This window comes from Triturus cristatus, chromosome 2_1 (genome assembly GCF_964204655.1).
Source record: "Triturus cristatus chromosome 2_1, aTriCri1.1, whole genome shotgun sequence".
NCBI classification, from domain to species: domain Eukaryota; kingdom Metazoa; phylum Chordata; class Amphibia; order Caudata; family Salamandridae; genus Triturus; species Triturus cristatus.
In genome coordinates, this window is record NC_140581.1 from 860,262,126 (window position 1) to 860,282,324 (window position 20,199).

At 45.5% G+C, this 20,199-nt stretch overlaps 1 protein-coding gene across 6 annotated transcripts in view; it reads right to left on the bottom strand.

Annotated features, from left to right (window-relative positions):
* KANK1 (KN motif and ankyrin repeat domains 1) overlaps positions 1–20,199 on the bottom strand; it is a 634,838-nt gene that overhangs the window by 77,253 nt on the left and 537,386 nt on the right. For all 6 annotated transcript variants that reach the window (XM_085632970.1, XM_085632973.1, XM_085632974.1 and 3 more), the window contains one exon: positions 17,433–20,099. In XM_085632970.1, coding sequence (XP_085489096.1) covers positions 17,433–20,099 — 2,667 coding nt within the window. The remainder of the gene's footprint in view (positions 1–17,432; positions 20,100–20,199) is intronic.

Genomic DNA, 20,199 nt, shown 5'->3' on the forward strand with positions numbered 1-20,199 from the left:
CCAGCAACCTCAACCAGTCTGAGGATGATGGCATGGGTGGTGGGTTTTCGGTGAATGGAAGGATGCAACCCTGCTGAACAAGTGGTGCCACATCCTGTCACCAACTAGTTGCCTGTGGTGGTGAGAGGGAAAACTAAAGGGGTTTGGAGAATGGAGCTGCCGTGGCCACGAACAGACTGGGGAGCCTAATGGCCATGGTGACAGGGTGGGAATGGATGCAGCTTGTAGCCCCTACCGTAGCCACAGCAGAGGCGAAAGGTACAATAGGGCTGCCATGGGGCCATTACTGCTGATCTGCCTTGCTGACGAAGAGGCAGGTGTCATCGAAGGACATGTCCATTAGAGATGCTTGGACAGCCCTTCAAATGCCAGTAGATCTCAGCCAGGCGTGGTGCCTAAATGCCATTGTTACACAATCACTCTGCTTAGCGAGTCTGTCATGTCCAGTCCACAGCGAATAGTGAACTTAGCTGCGCCGCTGCCATTGGCACTAGCCTGGGTCAGGTTGGCTCAGGCCTCCTCTGAGACCATGGGCAGCATTTGCGCAACCGAATCCCAAACTGTGTGAGTATATCGGCCCATGAGACACACAATATTCACTGACAGCAGTGCAAGGCTGGTGGAAAGAAACATCCTCTTGTCAAAAGTAGCCAATTTGTTGGATTCCCTAGCTGGTGGTGTGGTAGGGAATGCACCAGGGTTGACTTTGGAGGTGGAGGCCTGGAGACCGGGCTCTCTTGAGTGGGGTACTTTGTGAGGAAAGCTGGGTTCCTGGGAGCAGTGGCAGAAGGCAGTTGTCCTATGCACAGGAGCCCATGTGCAGGGTGTGGCCCATGCCCAGAGAAGGACATCTGTTATGTTAAATTATCTTGTAAAGCGCACGTACACCGATTGGTTTCTTGGCGCTGGTTATAGGATTTGCTGAAGCCCTGTTAATTAATTGTGTGCCTAAATTCAGGCATACGCTTGGGTAAATAACCATGTCTTAAGAAGCTTTCTACATCTCATTAAGTCTGTACAGGCTCTAATATCAGCTGGAAGGGAGTTCTAAAATCTCTCTCCGCCTGCACAGCAAACCTGCTTCCACCTTGGCGTTTCAATTTGTAAGAGGATATGGCCAACAGATTCATATGAGATGAACGCAGGTTGCGAGTAGGTACATGCCTTTGGATAAGGCTGGAGATGAATTTCAGGCATGTGCCGGGCATGGCCTCAAAAATAAGGCAGCCGACTTTGGATTCTGATCGTTGAGGGATGGGAAGCCAATACAGCTTTCCTATAAGAGGGGAGACATGCTGCCATCCAGGCTGCTGGAAGATCAATCTTGCTGCCTGGTTCTGTACCAATTGCAGTATTTTAACAAGGTATAATGGGATACCAAAATATAAAGAGTTGGCATAAACTAAATGTGATATGACCAGGGCTAGGACAGCCTGTATCAATGCCTCCTTGGTAAGGAGTCTACTGATCTTCTTTATCATTCTCAGCTGGAAGAAACAGGTCGAAATAACTGTCCCAATTTGGGTTTTCATAGTCAGGTCGCTGTTGATTATCACACCGGGGCTCTTGGCCGAGGGAGATGGAATAGGGGAAGAGCCCAACTCAATTGGCCAGAAATGGAAGCTCCAGGGGTTCTGGGTGCCTCCAATCGCTATGAGTTTGGTCTTGTCCGGATTAAGTTTTAGGTGGTTGTTGTTCATCCAATCACGGATGTACAGCATGGTAACTTTAAACTCGGACACAATGTCGGGAGTGTTATTGATGGTAGTAAACATTTAATTGCAGGTCATCGGTGTAGTTGTACGTACACACCTTCCTTTCTTTTAATGACCGAATCAGTGTGGGTAGATATAGAGTGAACAGGTGAGGTGTCAATGATGAACCCTGGGGTACTCCACATGTTATAGTCATTTTAGGTGCTGTGAACTGAGCTAGGCGGACAGACTGGAAACGGTCCTCAAAAAATGACCTGATCCAGCCAAGAGCTTCATTAAAAAAAGAGGAGAGTTTCTGTGGGGGCAACTCCCGGCTGAAGCACGTATGCCAAGTCTTTCGTCTTGACTACCACCAAAAGGCAGCGTAAGGTCCAAGACTTCAGCCACCCTTTTTTCCACCATGGCAAAATAAGCCCCTTTCTCTATAGCCACACTAGGAGGTAGCCACACTGGGAGGAGGGACTAAGCCAGTGTCTGGGAAAGTATCCAAACCACTGGCATCTGCCAGTTCCTCATACCAGTTGTCTTTGGCTCTTCTAATGGATTGTGGTAGCCAAACGGAGCCTCAGATTCAACCCCAATCGTACCCTTCACAGGGCCCATCGAAAAAAAGAGGGCCCCGTCTCGGAGTCAGAAGGTCATATTCCAGCCAGCATCAGGTGACACTGGTCCTGCTCGGTATCGGAGTAGGGTATAACCATGGGATTGGCGCTGGGAATGACGTCAGTGAAACAGGCTCTAAGGAAGGTTGTGGTCTTGTGACCAGAGTCAAATACAGAAAGGGATCCAAGGGGCCCGACTGGTGCAAAGGGCAGACCAGCCGGCAGGAACATCAGTGGAGGCAATTGCCGAAGCCAAGGGTCGTCTCCGGCTCTGGGAACCGGAGAGCAAACCCACACTGAGGCTCCTTGGCTGACATGTGGGAGCAGGGCCTAGAACTAGGACATTCCTGGACCTCGTTTGAAGTCTTGGATAGGTGCAGCAAAGTCAAAGACTGGTTCCACTTCTTAGATTGTTTGTGTGACTTACCAAACGACAACTTGAAGCATGATGTCGAGAGCACAGAATGGCTCTGTGTGAATGAGGCCGGGCCCTGGAGCGTTTTGGAGTTGACTGGCATCCAGCAACCATGAACTTCACAGACTGCTTTCAAAGCGCCTTGGGATTCATGATGTGACAGTCTTCACAGACCTTGGAGTCATGGCCTGGCTCCAGAGGCAAACCAGGTGTGGGGTGGTGGGGTGGTAGTGGTGGGGGGAGGGTCTGTCACAGATATCTGCCTGTGACAAGAATAACAAAGTTTAAAACAGACAGGGCTTTTAGGTGGACATTCATGGCACATTAGGAGAGAAGTCTGAAAAGAGGTTGACAAAAGGTCGAGAAAAGAAAAAAAAAGTTCATAAAACGGACAGAGGTAGCTCTGTTCAGATCTACAGTGATGGTGTGGAAAGAAAAGAACTGATGTCAGTGCCCTGGAGTGGCACCACACAAATCACTTCCGGCGCGGATGACTATGAAGAAGCCATGCCAATCGATGCCACCTACCGGCACGCAGGGGTACTGCTCAAGATTTTCCAGCTCCAGTCTGTTACCCGGGAAATATTCTAAGGTAAGGAATCTGCAACTAGAAGTCTCTACCAGATATCAAAATCAATAGAAATCACTGTCTAGTTAGATTCAGTGTTGGCCGAAGGTGTTAACATGTAACACAAATCATCTGATCATAACTACATTTCTCATGATGACAGGAGGGCGAAAGTGGTAGGGACATTTTTAGCTCTAGGATTTACATGGTATCTCACACAAACAAACTGTTTGCCAAACTCATTCTCTGGCAGCACATCAGTTCACTGCCCACGAGCAGTGCCACACATGAGAGGTTGACTCTGGTTAGGCTGGAAAGAGGGAGGTGTGGTCAAAGTACCATGTTCTAACAATGAACCAAGCACTTTTTTGCAGTATTAGATTGAGAAGGGAGTAAATGTATGTCTTCCATATTGCAGGGGATTTCTGGAATTCCTGACATTGTACGCTCCTTTCCCTCCTGAGGCGGAAGCCGGGAGGTCTCCTATCTATTCTTGTCAAAAACTGATTTATTTTTAACAGCTTACCTGGGATGTTATTCAGTCCCGTGAATTTTAATGTTTTGCGGCGGGCGTGCTGTTGAGGAGCCATAACCCCTGAGAGCTCAGCAGCGCCTGGTTTCTCACCCCTACCCCCTCCCTCCAGCCCCAGTCCCACTCTCGCCTGAGTTGCGAGGCCGAGAGCGCTGGGCGTCGAGTTTGGCGGCCATCTTGGGTTGGGATAGGTGAGCCAGGACATCGTCAGCGCTATAAAAACGGGCTAGGATGTCTCCGCGCAGCGGACGCGATCAGCGGACGCGCCGGAGCTGCGCCGGAGTCGTGCCAGAGTCCTGCCCGTCTGCGCCCGTCTGCGCACGACCGGGCTTAGGGCATAGGGACTCTGGCACACGCACCCGCTATACATCAGCGGACCTTCTAGGACTGAACTCCGACAGATATACCCTATCTCCGAGTACAGGTGCCATACTCAAAGAACTTAACATCCTGTATAGCTCTAGGTGCAAGAATTATAGTCTCTTAGCCCCTGTGAAGTTAGCGACCCTTAACACCAGGTCGCTGCAGAAACATCATTTAGAGATCTTTACCCTGCTACAGGATGAGACCATTGATATCCTGACACTCACTGAAACATGGTTGAGTGATGCCTCTTCCCCGGATATCATTGCTGCCCTTCCCAGCGGGTATGACATGGTGTGGCACAATCGACCAGAGGGTACCCGGGGTGGGGGGGTAGCAACGATCTTTAAAAAGCCATTTAGGGTAACAAAGATCCTAGCCGAGACAACCAACACTGTTGATCTACTGGGTATAAAAATCACTATGAACAACTCCTGCCTCATCATCCTAACAGTATACTGCCCCCCCCAAAGCACACCTGGGTTCAACGATCTCTTTCATCCAATCATTTCAGATCTTTGCACACGTTATAAAAACATTCTGGTAACTGGTGATTTTAATGTCCATTGGGATAAAAGTCTTCAAGACCTATCAGCCCAGAAGCTACAGACCATCATGACTACTCTTGGACTGAAACAACTAGTGGAAGTTCCAACCCACATTAAAGGCCATACCTTAGATCTTGTTTGGTCTTCATCCCCAAAAGCATGTATCACCAGCGTCTCACCTTGTCTCTGGTCAGACCATTACCTTATCTTATATGATTTACCGCAAGAGATCTGCCAGGTTAAACTACCCATTAAAACTAAAAAAGTGCGCCAATGGAAAAGGGTGAATGTCGAGACTCTATCCAAGACCATGCCCAAGTACATTCAGAACTCTACACTTCCTGCTGATAGCACCGATCTAGATTCCAAGTACTACCTGATAACAACTACCCTTAGGTCAACCATTGATGAACTAGCCCCTGAAAAGGTACAAAAAATAAAAGGGGTAGAGAAAGGAGCCCCTTGGTTCTCTGAAGGTTTACGCGAAAACAAGAGAAAGCTTCGCTACCTCGAAAGATGCTGGAGGAAATCTAAAAGGGCCACTGACAGGGAGCTATACCGGAAGTCTTTCCAAGCTTACAAAAAGCTTATTGTTATAACAAAGAAGGAGTATTATGAGACGCGTATTAAGAATGCCACCAACATACAGAGAGAGACCTTTCAAATACTGAAGGAGTTAAGCAAGAAAGAGGAAAAGACTGATACCCAGATTGATTGTGACACCTTTCAAGGGTACTTCTTGGGTAAGGTAGCGACCATCCTGTCTGAGATTAAGAAGAACAACCCAGTCCCTCTTGTCGTACAACCTTCCCTCCCAGACTCACCCTCTCCTAACTTTACTGACTTTCCCCACATTGACCTTAGTATTCTGAGGAAACTAGTAGCGTCCACTAAATCTGGCTCCCCTGCGGACCCCTGCCCGCCTGACACCCTTCGGATGGCAATACCGCTTCTAGAGGATCAGATCTTAGACCTTTTAAACACCTCATTAGCCACTGGACTTCTGCCATCCACCTTTAAAGAGGCATGTGTCAGACCCTTGATAAAAAAACCGGGAGCCGACCCATCTAGCCTGAAGAATTATAGGCCAATATCCCAGCTACCATTCCTGTCAAAAGTACTAGAACAACATGTACTTAAGTCCTTGTCAGCCTTCCTGGAATGTCACCACCTTCTCCACGACCGGCAAGCAGGTTTCCGCGCACATCATAGCACGGAGCTAGTAATGCTGTCGGTACTGGATGAGCTAAGGTGCATGGCTGACGGTAAAAAGCCATGCGCGCTGATATTATTAGATCTTTCAGCAGCGTTTGATACTGTCAGCCATGCACTGCTCCTGGGTAGGCTGGCCGGGTTCGGGATAGGGGGACAGGCGCTAAAATGGTTCACAGCCTTTCTAACAGGAAGGACGCAGAGGATCCAATTGGCAGACCAGGTCTCAGAGGTGGGCAGGTTAGTTTGTGGGGTTCCGCAGGGGTCAGCGCTTTCGCCACTGCTATTCAACCTCTACTTGCAACCACTGGTAGAGTCGCTGGCTAAGATGAAGTGCAAAGTATTTAACTATGCCGACGATACGCAGCTACTGCTGAGCATCGACAACACTTCATCGGCACAATCAGAGGCCAAAGACATCCTACGCTTCACAGTGAATTGGATGTCGTCTAATCTGTTGAAAATCAATCCGGATAAAACAGAAGTCCTGGTTGTCTCAACTGCTGTGTCCCCTTGGAGTGATCTATACTGGCCCCAAGAGCTAGGCCCTGCCCCTAAATCCTGCCCCAATGTCAAGAGTCTTGGGATGAAAATCGATCAAGATCTCTCAATGGCTAATCAAGTCTCTGCTGTAGTTGGCTGCTGCACTAACTTAATCAGGCAACTACGCAAACTTGCCCCCCTGCTCTCGAGAAATATGCTGCAAACCATCGTGTCAGCCACAATAGTGTCTAGAATTGACTATGGAAATGTGCTGTACCTCGGCCTTCCGAAGTATTCCATCAGCCGTCTCCAGGTCATTCTAAATGACGCAGCACGCCTGGTCTTTGGAGTTCCAAGGAGGACCCATGCCTCCCCCTTGCTCCATCGATTACATTGGCTACCCATGCAGCAGAGAGTGGAGTTCAAAAGCATGTGCATCTGCCATAAAGCATTACATGGACAGGCGCCAACCTATATAAAGGAAAGGCTCGAGCTCCACGAACCCAAACGCGTCTTGCGATCGTCGGGCTCTTTCGTATTGTCTCAACCACGCTTTAAGCTGACGACCAAAGGAGGCAGATCGTTCTCAGTACAGGCCCCCATCAACTGGAATAAGCTGCCAGAGGCTCTTCGTAGAGAGCCCAATCTCCTCCGCTTCCGGAAGGCCTTGAAGACTCTACTCTTCAAGAACGCGTTCCCACTTCATTAACAAATTGCTAGACCCGTTACCTTCTATCTCCTCCATCTTTGTTCTGTACTTGGTCAGTAGCGCTTTGAGACCTGTCGGTGAGTTGGCGCGATACAAAACCCAGATACAAATACAAATACAAGTTTGTGAAGCACATGATCTTAAAACAAGGATCTTTGAAAAGGGGGCCCAGATAAACAATTTGAGTCTTTATAACCTATATAGTTGATATTAATTAAACCAGTGCCATTGTGTTTGATACAGGAGGTAAACAGGTTCAGGTAGGGTGTGAAATTAAAGGATTGTGCATGGGAACAATAGGGGCTGATGCCTTTTATGGAAAAATGAGACAGCTAAGTTTGAAGACTTAGGCTACAGTGTTTGAGCCAATGGCGATGATTGCTGTTTTTTAATAGTTTTAGGGGTGGAGAGTAAAGCAAGGCTTCCACTCGATTGCCATTATCGAAAAGATTAGATGGTGCCTGTTTAGTATCAGAGAGGCCTTTAAGCATAATCTGATGTAGTTTGTCCCGATACACATGATTTTGAACTTGCACAGATGATTCCCCAGTGACACCAAGTAAAGACTGAATAGTATACAGAGGAAACCAAATATGAAAGACTGCATATTTGGAAGTCTTCATTTGGAGAAACAAACTGTTGTGTGTCATAAGAATTTGCCCAGTTGTTTCTCCCCTTATCCATGCGGTACAAAGGTAACTGTCTAAAGTTGACTGCTTAGGAGGAATTTAATGTGAGTAGAAGGCGTGAGATAATTTACAGCTGGTGGAGGGCATTGTCAAGTACTTGAATGTGTTTGGTGCATGGCAAGTACCAAAACCTTACCTTTCAGGTTTTTATTAAGCCGGACCTTTTTAGATCTGAGGAATGACTTTCGATGGCTCTCAAGTAAAGGCAGGTTTGTGATATCAGTGTATTTTGAATGGGAATATGGGTTTAGTAGTGGCTGAAGGTATGTTACGTTTAATATGTTGTGACTGGTCCCTTGGGCTATTAAAGTTGTGAGTAATAATAAAAATAAAATAAAAGGGGCTTGTCTCAGGGTTAGAGGAATCCCTGGTTTGTGTGGCCTAGTTGGATTTATTTTTCAACATTTAGGTTTGCCAAGAAATGTAATGGGTAAAGGTTGAAATGGAGTGGTATTTCGAGAGGACCATGTCTGTACAGCAGAAATAGAGTGGCCTACTGTAACAAAGGAGTTCTGTGTGTGCAACATAGACTCGTTTGCGCAGATCTTTTTTAAGAGGACAGGTGACTGTTGCTACAGTGATTGACTTGTGAAGAATTCTGAAAAATATCTATGACTTTGCAAATTTTGGGCAATCTGAGGTGTGTGGATTTTTATTGGATAAAACTGGCTTTGCATAGTTTGTGTTATTCGAAAAACTAGACAATGAGGTGCATCTCTCGAGCTTGCATGTGTATTGTTATGCAGATGTTTACAGTTGACTATCTCCATTATTCCAGGGCATTGACACTTAGGATTTTTTTTATTTCTCTGTAATGTCAACAAAGTTTTTGATAAGTGTGAATTCACTGTCGCCCACCTTTTCTGACGCAAGTACTAAGAAGATACTGCCACCACTTTGCTCGAGAGGGATGTCCTTCAAGGGTAGGTGGGAATGTGATCTTCTGTGATTCAGCACTAACAAATAGGCATAGAGTGAGGATTAGCAAGGAAGTAGAAAGTAACTGTGGTACTGCAGTTTAAGATTGATAATATTGAACAAGAAGTCTATCACAAAGCCAAACACACAAACTTCTACATCAATGTTACCGATAAACCTTGTTTTTTTCTCTTGGCTGAAGATCTTAAGCCTTTAAGTTGGGAGTGACTGTGCTGCTTCAACAATGACATTTTTCCTTAACCCTTCTTTTTAGGTCGAGGACCGTCCGGTCTGCCGAAGGCAGAACCGGAAGTCGGAGATTTAATGTTTTGGAGAAGAGGGGCTTGAACCTGCCCCTCTTCTCCATTGGCTGGCCTCTTGAATGCTGGCCAGCCATTGGAGAAGAGGCTTTGTCACTCCGAACAGGCCCCGTCCTTTTCGGATTCGGGGGCGTGTTTTTTTCAACTTTTCTAATTATCTCCTCCAGCCAATGGCAAGAGGAGAACACGCCCCCGAATCGGAAACCGCCGCTGCCTTTCTCCGAGGCATTTCTGCTTCGCCTCGGAGAAAGGCAGTGGTGTGCTTGTTCTACCTCTCTCTTGCTCATCGCCCTTCCCTTTCCCATCTTTCTCGCACATGCTCCTCGCCCTAGTCACTCCTGCCTGATCACCTCTCTCCACCATTCGCTCTTTCTTCCCCCTTCCTCCCCTCTGTCTTCGAATCTCTCGGCCCCCAGCTTCAGCAGCCATCATTATTCTATGCCTACTCTCCCCAACACCTACACTTATTCTTTCAGCCTGAAGTCGAGGAGCCAGTGGGGAGGAGCGGGGCTGCACATTTCCTTTCTGCACCAAACTGTGCTAATGAGCCCGTCGCTGTGCCGTCCAGCTGGGAAGTTTGCTGAACAGAGCAGAATCATCGCGTCCTTATTTTCAGCTCCAAAAGATCAACATTTCGCTGCAGAGGTTTTCCGAGGCTTAAATCAAATTATTAAATAAATCGACCTCTCGGGTGAGAGTGCTTAGTCATGCTGCCTTACTGAGAACCGGATGTAGAATCGTATCTTTAGGGAAGATGTGACGCAGACAGAGGAGCTTCGAGCTGTGGTTGTGACAGTTAAGATGGATCTGGACCCCGCCAGCCCTCGTTTGAAAGCGCCTCTGAAACTGCCCGTCCCACGGGAACCATGTGTGAGGAACAGGGCCCTGTATGTGCGGCGCTGAGGCAAGCAAAGGGTGTTTGTGTGCTCTCGTCAAAAGACTTCACGCGAGAGACGCGAAGAAGAAAGCCAGACAGGCCCGCAAATGAAAAGATCTTTATTTCGCTTCACCCTTCTCCCCCTTTTCTCTTTCATATTTTGTAGGTCAAAAGAAAGTGTTTTTTTCTCCTTTAAATGTTTGCCTTTTTTTAGAATGAGGCATTACACGAGCCAGCCTGTAAGCAGACGTAAATCGACCTAGCCGGTGATTTGTAGGCTTGTTAACTTTCCATACCCAAATTTGGCTTGAGTGGCCCATTGGAGCTGGTTGGGCACGGAATACACCAATTAGACCAGTAACACTGTGTAAATAAATGAAGGTAGCGCCACCATTCTCTGTTGAAAGCTGTAAAGTGCAGCTGCCGTTAGCAGAGAGCAGAACCCTAACCGCCCGCTGTCCACCACCCATCCTTATAGGCCGCCCGCTAATGTCAGTCAAGAAACTCAGAGGCACCTCATGAATGACGACATCCCAGCGACTTTCTAGAGAAAGAGTTTGAGTTGTGTGTACTTTTAAAAACATTTTTGTAAGTCACTACCATTTTGCTTCAGGTCATTTCACAACTTGAAAAAGTTTTGGTTCGATCACCCTTGGGCACATAGATGAGCCGTGTGTCGTGCGGGGGCCATTTGTGGCCCTTCAGTTGTAGTACGTCTCTCGGAGAAAAGAGACCTGATGCTGATTGGGTGCACTGGTTCTGCTGAATGTGTCCAGTCATGCTGATTAAGTAGAATCTTCGGGTTCTTTTTGGATGTAGAACAAACTTATTGCAGAATGTGCGGGAGTCCATAGCATCCCACATCTGGCATTATAGTACAAACTTATGCTTCAATATTTTTTAAAGTACCTTGCAATATCTCGCACTATTTATTAGGTGATGTTTTGGCCTTACAGAATTTTTTTCTCAATTTCACGATTGTGTCTTGTTTACTTCCCAATCCAAGAATTCTAGGAAAACATTGGCCATGATCCAGTCATACTACATGTGTGACGTGTCGGAAGGAATAGTACATGTCGTGTAGAGTTTTCTTGAAAATCTTCAAGCTGATCATGGGAGTCTGAGCATTGGCCTGTGAGTGAGCGGTGGGGTGGGAATGTTCCAAATATTGTCAGAACACTCTTGAGTGAGTGTGCCTCGTGGGAGTCCACATTGGCTCTGCAGTGAGAACGTGCTGCGCGGCCTTCTTGTCACAACTCAAACTTTCTACAAACTAAGGCAGTCTCAACCATGGGAAAGATTTTTCATAAGTGAGCTAGTTTGAATAATTAACTGTTATTAAGCATATACAATGAAACCGTAGTTGATATTTTTCCCTTTCTAATTTTACAAGGCGGATAAATAGAATATAAATTCCGAGCACATGCTGAGGGTTTACTGGATCGTGGCTCCGGAAAGTTGAAATCATGGGCGTCATCTGCCTTCATGTTTCAGCCAGTTGTATTTCATGTCATTAGATAATGGAGTTTCCTTCAGCATCTTTGAATTAAAGAAAAGCTTGATTTGATATTCAGAGATGTACCAGCTCAGCTGGAAAGAGTCCCCTACTTCGAGCAGAGGTGTAGGTGGCCCTGTGGGTGGCTCTATTTGTGTGTGGGTTGCTCTATGTGGGTGGCTGTGTATGTGTGGGTGGCTCTATTTGTGTGTGTGGCTCTGTGTGTGGGTGCAAATGCAATAGGTCTCGCATTGGAGAGTGATTAAGCTATTGACATTGTAAATAACAATGCAGTTTTTTTAAATGTTTTAAAAACAAAAACAAACAAAATTAATGTCATGAGCAATGCCAATAGCTCTAACTTTAACAATGCCGAGACCGTTGCATTGTAAATGCTTGTTTCCTACCTGTCTAGAGGGCTGTGGCAGGAACTTTGTGGCATCTTCCAGTGGGACCAACCTACACTAAGCAAAAAATAAATAATGTGAATGAGGTGAGGTGGTTGGAAAATGACGCAGGTTAACTTGCAAAGCACAGATTACCTCTCCCTCGTGCTCTTTATAATGTGAGGGGGCAAAAGGCTAAACTCAAACATACCCCAAGGACCTTTTAAAAAAGTATGACAAAATTGGTGCATTTAGCTTTAGGTTTTAAGACTTGCCTGCTTTAATGCAATGTAGGGTTGAATTTGGAAGTGCACTGATTACTAGTCATGAGGTTTGCTTCAGTCCAGGTTGAAGTATATGCTTATTAGCAAACCACACGAGCGATGAAGATGTTAGTAGAACTGTTTAAGAATAGGGAATCATTATTAATAAACTCAAAAAGACTACATGCTGGACTAAATTGAAATGTGTTTGAAGTTGATTCAGAGTAATTACATATGGCGATAGTCGAGCAAACAAATTTATATTTTTTTTACAGCTCCAGCAACATAGGTTTTGTGGCAAAATGCGTTAAAAAAATGGAACAACAAGAATTACAACACAAACGTGTTTTAGCACAGTGGCTCTCTAAAACTATAACTGGGCATGGTGGCCTGTGTGTCTGGTTTGTACCTTTGTTGGCACCACTTCTGGTCACTACCTATTTTTTTGCAATAACCCCTCTCATACATTCCCATCTATGGTATCGGGACAGAACTGACAAATGAAGTATCAAAGTAAATTAGAGTAGGACTGAGCGTATTCTGTTCAGAACACAAAAGAATATATTGTTATCTCCTTAGTGAATGTTCAATCTCAGCACAACCCCTAATTACCATTGGTGAGCGCCAGCACTGTTAAGACACGGTACTGATATTTTTGGTTGGATTCTCCTTTGCCACATGTTTATACCCTAAATAGTGCTATATTAGGTAAGGCTTTGGAAAAAGATTTGTTTACCATGCCACGATTTAAAAGCTGCATCTCCTTTGACAAATTTTGTGAGATGCTGGTTAGAGACCATTGTTTGGCACAAAAAGAGGTCTCAAACTCCTACCAAAGAACAGCAGCTGGCTGACCTGTCAGTAGTAGCCACTATGAACAAACCATACAAATATTACAGTAAAACATCCTCACTCTTTTCTGCATTGAAGTGAAATGTACTGCTTCATACCAAAAATAATCCTATCATGCCAAGGATGAAGCTTTGCAAAGTATTTGCTGATTAACTATTTACAAAATGTACGCTAAGCTAAACAAATTACAACAGCTTCTAAAGAGTGAGAAAGCAACACAAACTGTACACACTTGTGAGCTATAAAACTGTGAAAAGCACACTCAGGCTACTGTCAGTTCTTTACTGGTCGCTGGCCACCTCCAGCTGAGTTTATAAAAGAGATACGTGTCTGATTGTTTATGCAGAGGTCAAACAGTCACTGCGAACTGAAGGGCATGAAAATCAGAGGCATGCCAAGTTTCCTTGTTTGTGCATTTTTTAAAAAAATCTAAACTCAATTATTACAGGAAGGCGTGCTGGGATTTTTTTTTTTATAAGGTTCGGTTACTGTCAGAGTTTTTCATAAACTCGTGCGCCTTCAATCTACAACTGCTCTTAAAGTTCCTTTCATTTCCTAAAAATGTAACACGGAAGGAACGTTGAAAGAGGTTGGATTTTGATTAACTTTTTGCAAGATATAGGAGAATGCAGGAGCAATGCACTGAGAGCAAGTGGAGACACAAAACATGTGCTGGTGATCTTATACTGCTTGCTAGGACAGATGATTGTTGTTAAAAGCTCCTGTAAACAACAGTTGTTACAATCACACAACCGAATCGTACCAGATTTTCAACCACGAAATGGAGATATGCTGGGCCGTCCCAGCCGGGGTTAAAACAAGTGACTTTATTGGTTTCCACTGCGAGACCTTAGCTCACTGGTCGATCAAATACAGGCTTATCCTTCGTCTATGACGACCTTGCTCATAAATGCCTTATCCCTTTCCGTGGACTTTTTTAGAGGATTTTCTGTCATTAAAGCTGCATCAGGGCAGGTATCATAGCAATGTACTGGCGACGAGAAAGTTTGTGAAAGCTTAAAAGAGGATCAGCAATGTTAAGCTGCTTTACTTACAGATGACAAGGCAAAGCAGGCTTCACCAGATCTGCCTGAAGCCAACATTAAGAAAGGTGAGTGGCCTAGCCTTAGTGACAGTCAGTGCTGAAGGTTTTGGGGGAGGGCAAAGGCTTTAAATTACCTGAGGCAACAAACCTAACCGGTGAGGGCAAACACTGGAGAGAGGGTTAGGCTTAAAAGGGTAGGGCTGGATCTAGAAAGGGAGTGGTCTGCACCCTGTTCAATGGATCTGTGTAGATCGCTGGGTACAATGAAGCGACAAGACTGTTTGTAGTCTTTATACGTTGGACATATAGCATAAAAATCTGTTTAAAGGCATTCGGTAAACCCCAGAAGGACAATTTCTCTACCAATAGTTCAAAGTCTGATCATTCCTTACTCTTGCTTGGTGCGACTGCTTTCAGCTAGAGAACAACAGTGGATATTAACGTTGTGGGCACCGCGCCCATGCACTTAACCAGAAATAAGGCACTATGGCCTAAAATATCAAGGCATCACAGAACAAAATATGTTGTTAAAATATTAACACTGCACTGTAACATATTCCCACTAGACTCTGTGATTGTATCCACAACCACCCAAGCCTTGCTCCTCATTCCCTGAACTCTGTAACCTCCAAGTATCCCATTTACCTATTCAACTATTTTTGCAATGCAACCTGTATTCATTTTTAGGGAGGAACTGTATCATTAATGTTTGACGACCGGTCTGCGGAAACTCTAATCCCCTGTGAGCCCTTCACCAAGTCACCATGCATTCTACCACGATACTTCAGCACTTAGAAGCAAAGCATATTTTTCAGTATGTGCTTCTAAAGCAGAATAACATTAGTATATTAGTGCATACAGCAACTGAAAGGTATAAAAGTTTACGTAAGAGTCCCTCTATTCTCATTTACTCCATGGATACAGGAAAAGTGTTTTGCCACAAGCAAGGATTTCATTGCATATCGGTAAACTGCGCATCCTGTAAAAATGCAGTGGGCACTAAGGCTTATTGAATTTATACAACTCTCAAAAAGATGTATGATCTATAACTTTTCCAATCTTTTTTCATTGCATTTTTAAATACTGGAACCTCTCTCAAAAAAATTGAGTTTCTGTGAGTCCTTTGGATTGACCCCAAGGATACATGGACTACTAAGGGCTACTTAGCCTGGGCCGGACTCTCAATTTAAATTGATAGCTTATCTTTTAGTAAAAAGTTCTCTGAAGAGTCCTAATCCATGCACACTGTTAAGATCGTGGTGTTGCGTTGACTGTGTTGTGCATGCATCTGCAGCTTATCCAGCCAGCATGCACATTTTGCTCTACTCAAAGAATTCTAGCTAAACTCAAAGAATTCTAGCTAAACATTAAATCGGGCCTGAATGATACAATGGAAAGCAACGGAGAGCCTGGCATGTGTGGGCTTGCACATCTTAAGACAGGATGGCCAAAACTGATGGTACTAAGAAACAGAAAAAAACCTTCACCACGAGGGATGACTTCTAGGAATCAATAACAAAGATCACAGGGTGGAACCAGGAAGCTTGTGCCAACAGGAAGTTGGTGGATTAAACATCCATCATGTTCTGTGCAATGAGAGGAACTCAAAGTTCTACCATTAATGGGAGTGGGCCAGTCAATCAAACTCCTTTTCAACACTATTTCCGGTGTTCCGAGTACCAAAAGTTCGCCTATGTGTCTCTGCCATAATTCCACAGAACAGCTCTTCTGCATTTCTGCCAAATAACCTTATTTTGAAGTTACGTTTACTCTCAAAAATGCAGAGAAAGCCCTGAAACTATGGGTTAGAAATGTGACAAATTACCCCTTTGCAATCAGTGAGCACTATGATGCTGGGGGCAGCGTGTGCATTAAGAACATGGCTTTAGGAATAATGCATCCTACACACCTCTGAATCAGAGTAAAAGTTTGAAAGTTTACAGCCGGGATGCTCTGCTAGTTATGAAGCTGGAGTCTCGTCTTGTGCAGAGGTAGACATAGTGGAGTACCCAAGAAGAATACTGGCCAAGGTTCAAGATATATGTGTTGAAAAGGAGCGATAACTTTCTGTAATAGAGACTGTTAGGTAGGACTCAAAGCTCATCTCACAGAAGTCAAGTTCTGCAGACCGCAGCTAACAGAACTTTATAGGATTTCAACAAAGAATTCACTTCTGAAAGTCCAGATCTAGGTGCAGTGACGTGACTAGACCAGTATGTGTAGTCATGGTGCTACGCAAGGTGACAAGGAATATATTGAGCTTCATCATATCACGTGTTTGTAATGTTGATGATCCATGTTACCTACTTGCAGCACATCTAATAAAGTTTTCAAATGACCCTTTTGGCTCAAGTTCAAATAAAAAAAAATTAAAAACCAGTTCAATTCACCCTAGTCTACTACTGTTGACCCATGGCATTTAGGTGCGGTCCCCTTGTGACATCGCGTGAAAGAAAGGTTCCAAAATTATGTGACACATATGAGATGCTGTCTGGAACAAAGAGGAAGGCGGTGGCTGCGCAAGAGTTGCTATTGTGCCATTGGCTCATAGACTCAGGAATTTGTTCGGTCTCAGGACCCACATCATTGTTTCTCAGGATCTCTTCACATTGCCTCAAAACGTCATACCTACTACATTTAAGATTTACGTCTTCTTTTCAGGTCTAAAAAGCATCTGGAAAACACTTCCTGCAGTATCCATGCATTTGCATATAAGATTGCACACTTCAGGATGAGGTTAAGATTTCCCTGTGGGTGGGTTACCTCTTCTACCCCTCAATAAGTTCAGGTCGCACCAACTCATTTTCATGGTGCCACTTACTGAAAGGCAAAAAACAGTGCAACCCAAACCCAGCTTTGCCCATTGACCTATGAGCATGCAAAACCCAGGTCAACATTTGTGCCAGTCCCATAATGCAGTGACATAGGGACTATGAAAGTGACAGATATAGAGAGACAGAAAGAATGAGAAGGAATGCATTGTTTTGTTACAGGCTTGGAGAGGACACTAGGTTGCAGGTAGGAAAGGGCTTTGTGATAGAAACGTTTCCTTCACACGCCATGTGTGTCGCCAGGCTCCTTACGGTCACAGACAAACATAGAAAAAACACTTATGGATATGGCCAAAGCTTAAGGTATACCTCGCAACCACCATCATGCGAATGTAGAAATCATTTACCACATTGTTTCGGCATATTATCCGTGCTTTCTGAAACTATACCACCAAGAAAATTGGATGAAGTTTCAGACTGTCACAAATGGGGAAAAAAAATCATCAACGATGGTAAAACTTAGCTTCATCCTGTCCATTTTATGTTCATGCCCACACAGACACAATGTCATCCAATGACTAAAACACACCAAAAGCATATTGTTGAACCCAAAAACCTAAAAACAGAAAAGCGAGCAACCTCAAAAACAAGGGAGTCTCATTAGCCTACCTGCCACACCGTTTGTATCCAAGGTGGTTTTCTGGCTCTCTAGGCTCCGTAGTTCTTCATTGCTTGCATATTTCATAACAGAGTTGATGGATGAAAGTGTGCTAATGAGTTGTGAATTAAGAGATCCGATCTGGGCGTGAGGCTCCCCAAATGTTTCCGCTAGTTCGCTGTAATTTTGGGTCAACAGCATCTGCTGTTCCTGCAGCAGTTTCTGAACGCGCTCTATGTAGTGATCCAAGTGGGGCGCTGCTTCGGGCTTGGGCTGCTGCTCAACCGGTGAACTCACAGCTTCACAAGAGGGTTCATCGCCCACTGCAACGCTCCTCATACTGATGGGAGACACCAACTGCTCGGTGGGGCCACATGCAATGTTTCTCATCTTAAGACCAACCAAATAGTTCTCGTTAATGCTGATCTGACCCACTCCACAATCTTTGGTCTTCACAGGAGACACCTTTTCAAAGCCAAAATCATCAGAAATTGAAGTGCCTACTCCAATCGATCGTGTTTTTGCAGCTGTATTCATGTCCTTGACCCTGCCATCACCTACAGCCACAGTCCGTGTTTCTAGAGCCATCGTGTTAGTCTGTTTATCATAGAAGCTCAAAGCAGTGTTTGTGCTTGAGTCTTGAAAACATAGTCTCTCTGTGTTGGTAAAGTGGTCCGTGGTTTCAAATACTGTACTGGTTTGCTGTGTTACTGTATGAGGCGCAGCCATAACTCCAAACTCAACAGTGCCGACCACTTCTGTGTTGGTGCTTCGAGACAGGCACTCCTTAGCTGTGGTAACAATCACATCCACTGAACAATCTCCACATCCTGTTGATCGCTGTTCTTTAATTTCCAACTCTGACTTACACAAAAACAAATTGTCTGCTGTCTCATCTGTGTTGATTCCAGTTTCGCACACGCTCACATTCGAGCCTTCCTTCTTGTCACTCATCTCTATGTGCCACCCAGTACACTTGTCCTGTGTTTCTACTCTCTCCCGTACCACCCAACGATGCATTGGCACATCTGGACCCACAGCTGCATGATGCTGAGATGGTCTGCACAAAACACCAACATTGCTCATCGGCACGTGGTTTCCCACACAAGAATCAGCCATAGTCACATGATCTCCTACCATCTGGTCCTGTGTTGATACCTCCACTTGAACAGTCCTACTGAAGACTATTGGCTGCACCATCAGTGCTTTATCTACTTTTTTCCTGGATCCAGCTGCCTGCAGCTCCAGTTTTAATTTGGTCATCTCCATACCATGTGTAGTTTCTTTCAAGTCCCCCTCCAGCCTGTATATTTTATCCTTAAGTGCTTCGATTGTTTGCTGCTGAAGTTCAATTTCTCTTTCAGCTTCAGTGGTCAGGCCAAGCATATCTTCAGTTACCCCCACTCCACTACTTCTCGTTTCTTTCTCAGTCCCTACCGAGGCATCTCTACATTGCCGCAAAGAACGGTGATATATGATGATGTCATTCATATTTTCATCTGCACCCACAGCGATGGATCGGTTTCCCTTCTGTGATTGTCGTGCTCGGGGACCCAGAGCATTGTCGACAGGATTTTTACAATGGCTGTCCTGAATTTTCTTCTCTAGTGCTTGCATCTCTGCAGTGAGTTGCTTGAACTCCTCTAAACCTTGCGGGCTGGGCTCTTCGGTGTCCATTTCCTCCTCGGAGTCTATGTGCAGCTCGCCTCCCCTTTTGACCCCAGACAGCTGCTCATATTGGCCCGCATTTCCTGCGCTATAAGAACGTTTTCTAAAACCACCAGTGGCCACCTGAGCAGGTGCTCGTTGGCTTTTGAGTTCCGACATCAGCTGCCTCTTCTCTTCTTGTAGCACAGATATCTTTACTTGCAACACTGGGATGGTCCTAACCTGCCCCTCGAGCTCCTTCAGACGGGCGAGTGCCACTGCCATTTGCTCCCTGATATGCTGAAGGTGTACAGGGCTGACATTGGTCACAGGCGTGCTCACCCCTGAACTCAAGGGGCTGTGGCGAATGGAGCCCCCCCATGAAGAGGCGAGATAGGCACCGTACTCTCCGTTGGGCTGGTGTCCATTCTGAAGGTGAGAGAACTGGCTGTGCCCACCAGACCCAGCAAAAGATGGCGAGAGCGAGCTGGTAGACCCCAGCCCTCCAAAGGTGGCCAGCCTGGGCCTACGGACGTCTCCTGCAGAAGCCACCTGCATGATGACTCTCTCTTGTTCCAGCCTTCTTCGCGTTTCCATCAGCGTCTTGGTGACATGAAAATTGTGCTTGGGGAGCTGTGGAGAAGCAGGTGCCAACTGATTGCATTCAGGGATGGTCAAAAACGTTGGGGAGGGTTCTTGGGAAACAGAGGGCCTGGCAGCGTAGGAAGGTGTGGAGTGGCTCCTCGGTGCCAGGAAGGAGGGCGATATCTTGTTCTCATCACTGTTGGAGGAAGAGAGCGAGTCATTGGAGGTCCATCCGCTGACCTGGCCCCCAGTGCTTCTGGCACGTGCGCACGGTGGCACCAGCGGCCGCCTCTTCTGGATCTGTACTTTCTTAATGGTGTTGCCCTTCTGAATATCCTCCACGTATTTCAGAAAATCCAGGTCCAACTGGTAACCGTAGGGCGTTTCCACGAAATAAGGGGATTTCGGATCTTTTTCTTCGCCGTTCGGGACTCCGTCGCCTTTACCTGTAAAGACAAACGAATATTTCAAAATATGTACATGAACAAGTTTAAAAAATAGAAAACATTTAAACGGCGGAAAAAACAAAATTCAACATGAAATTTA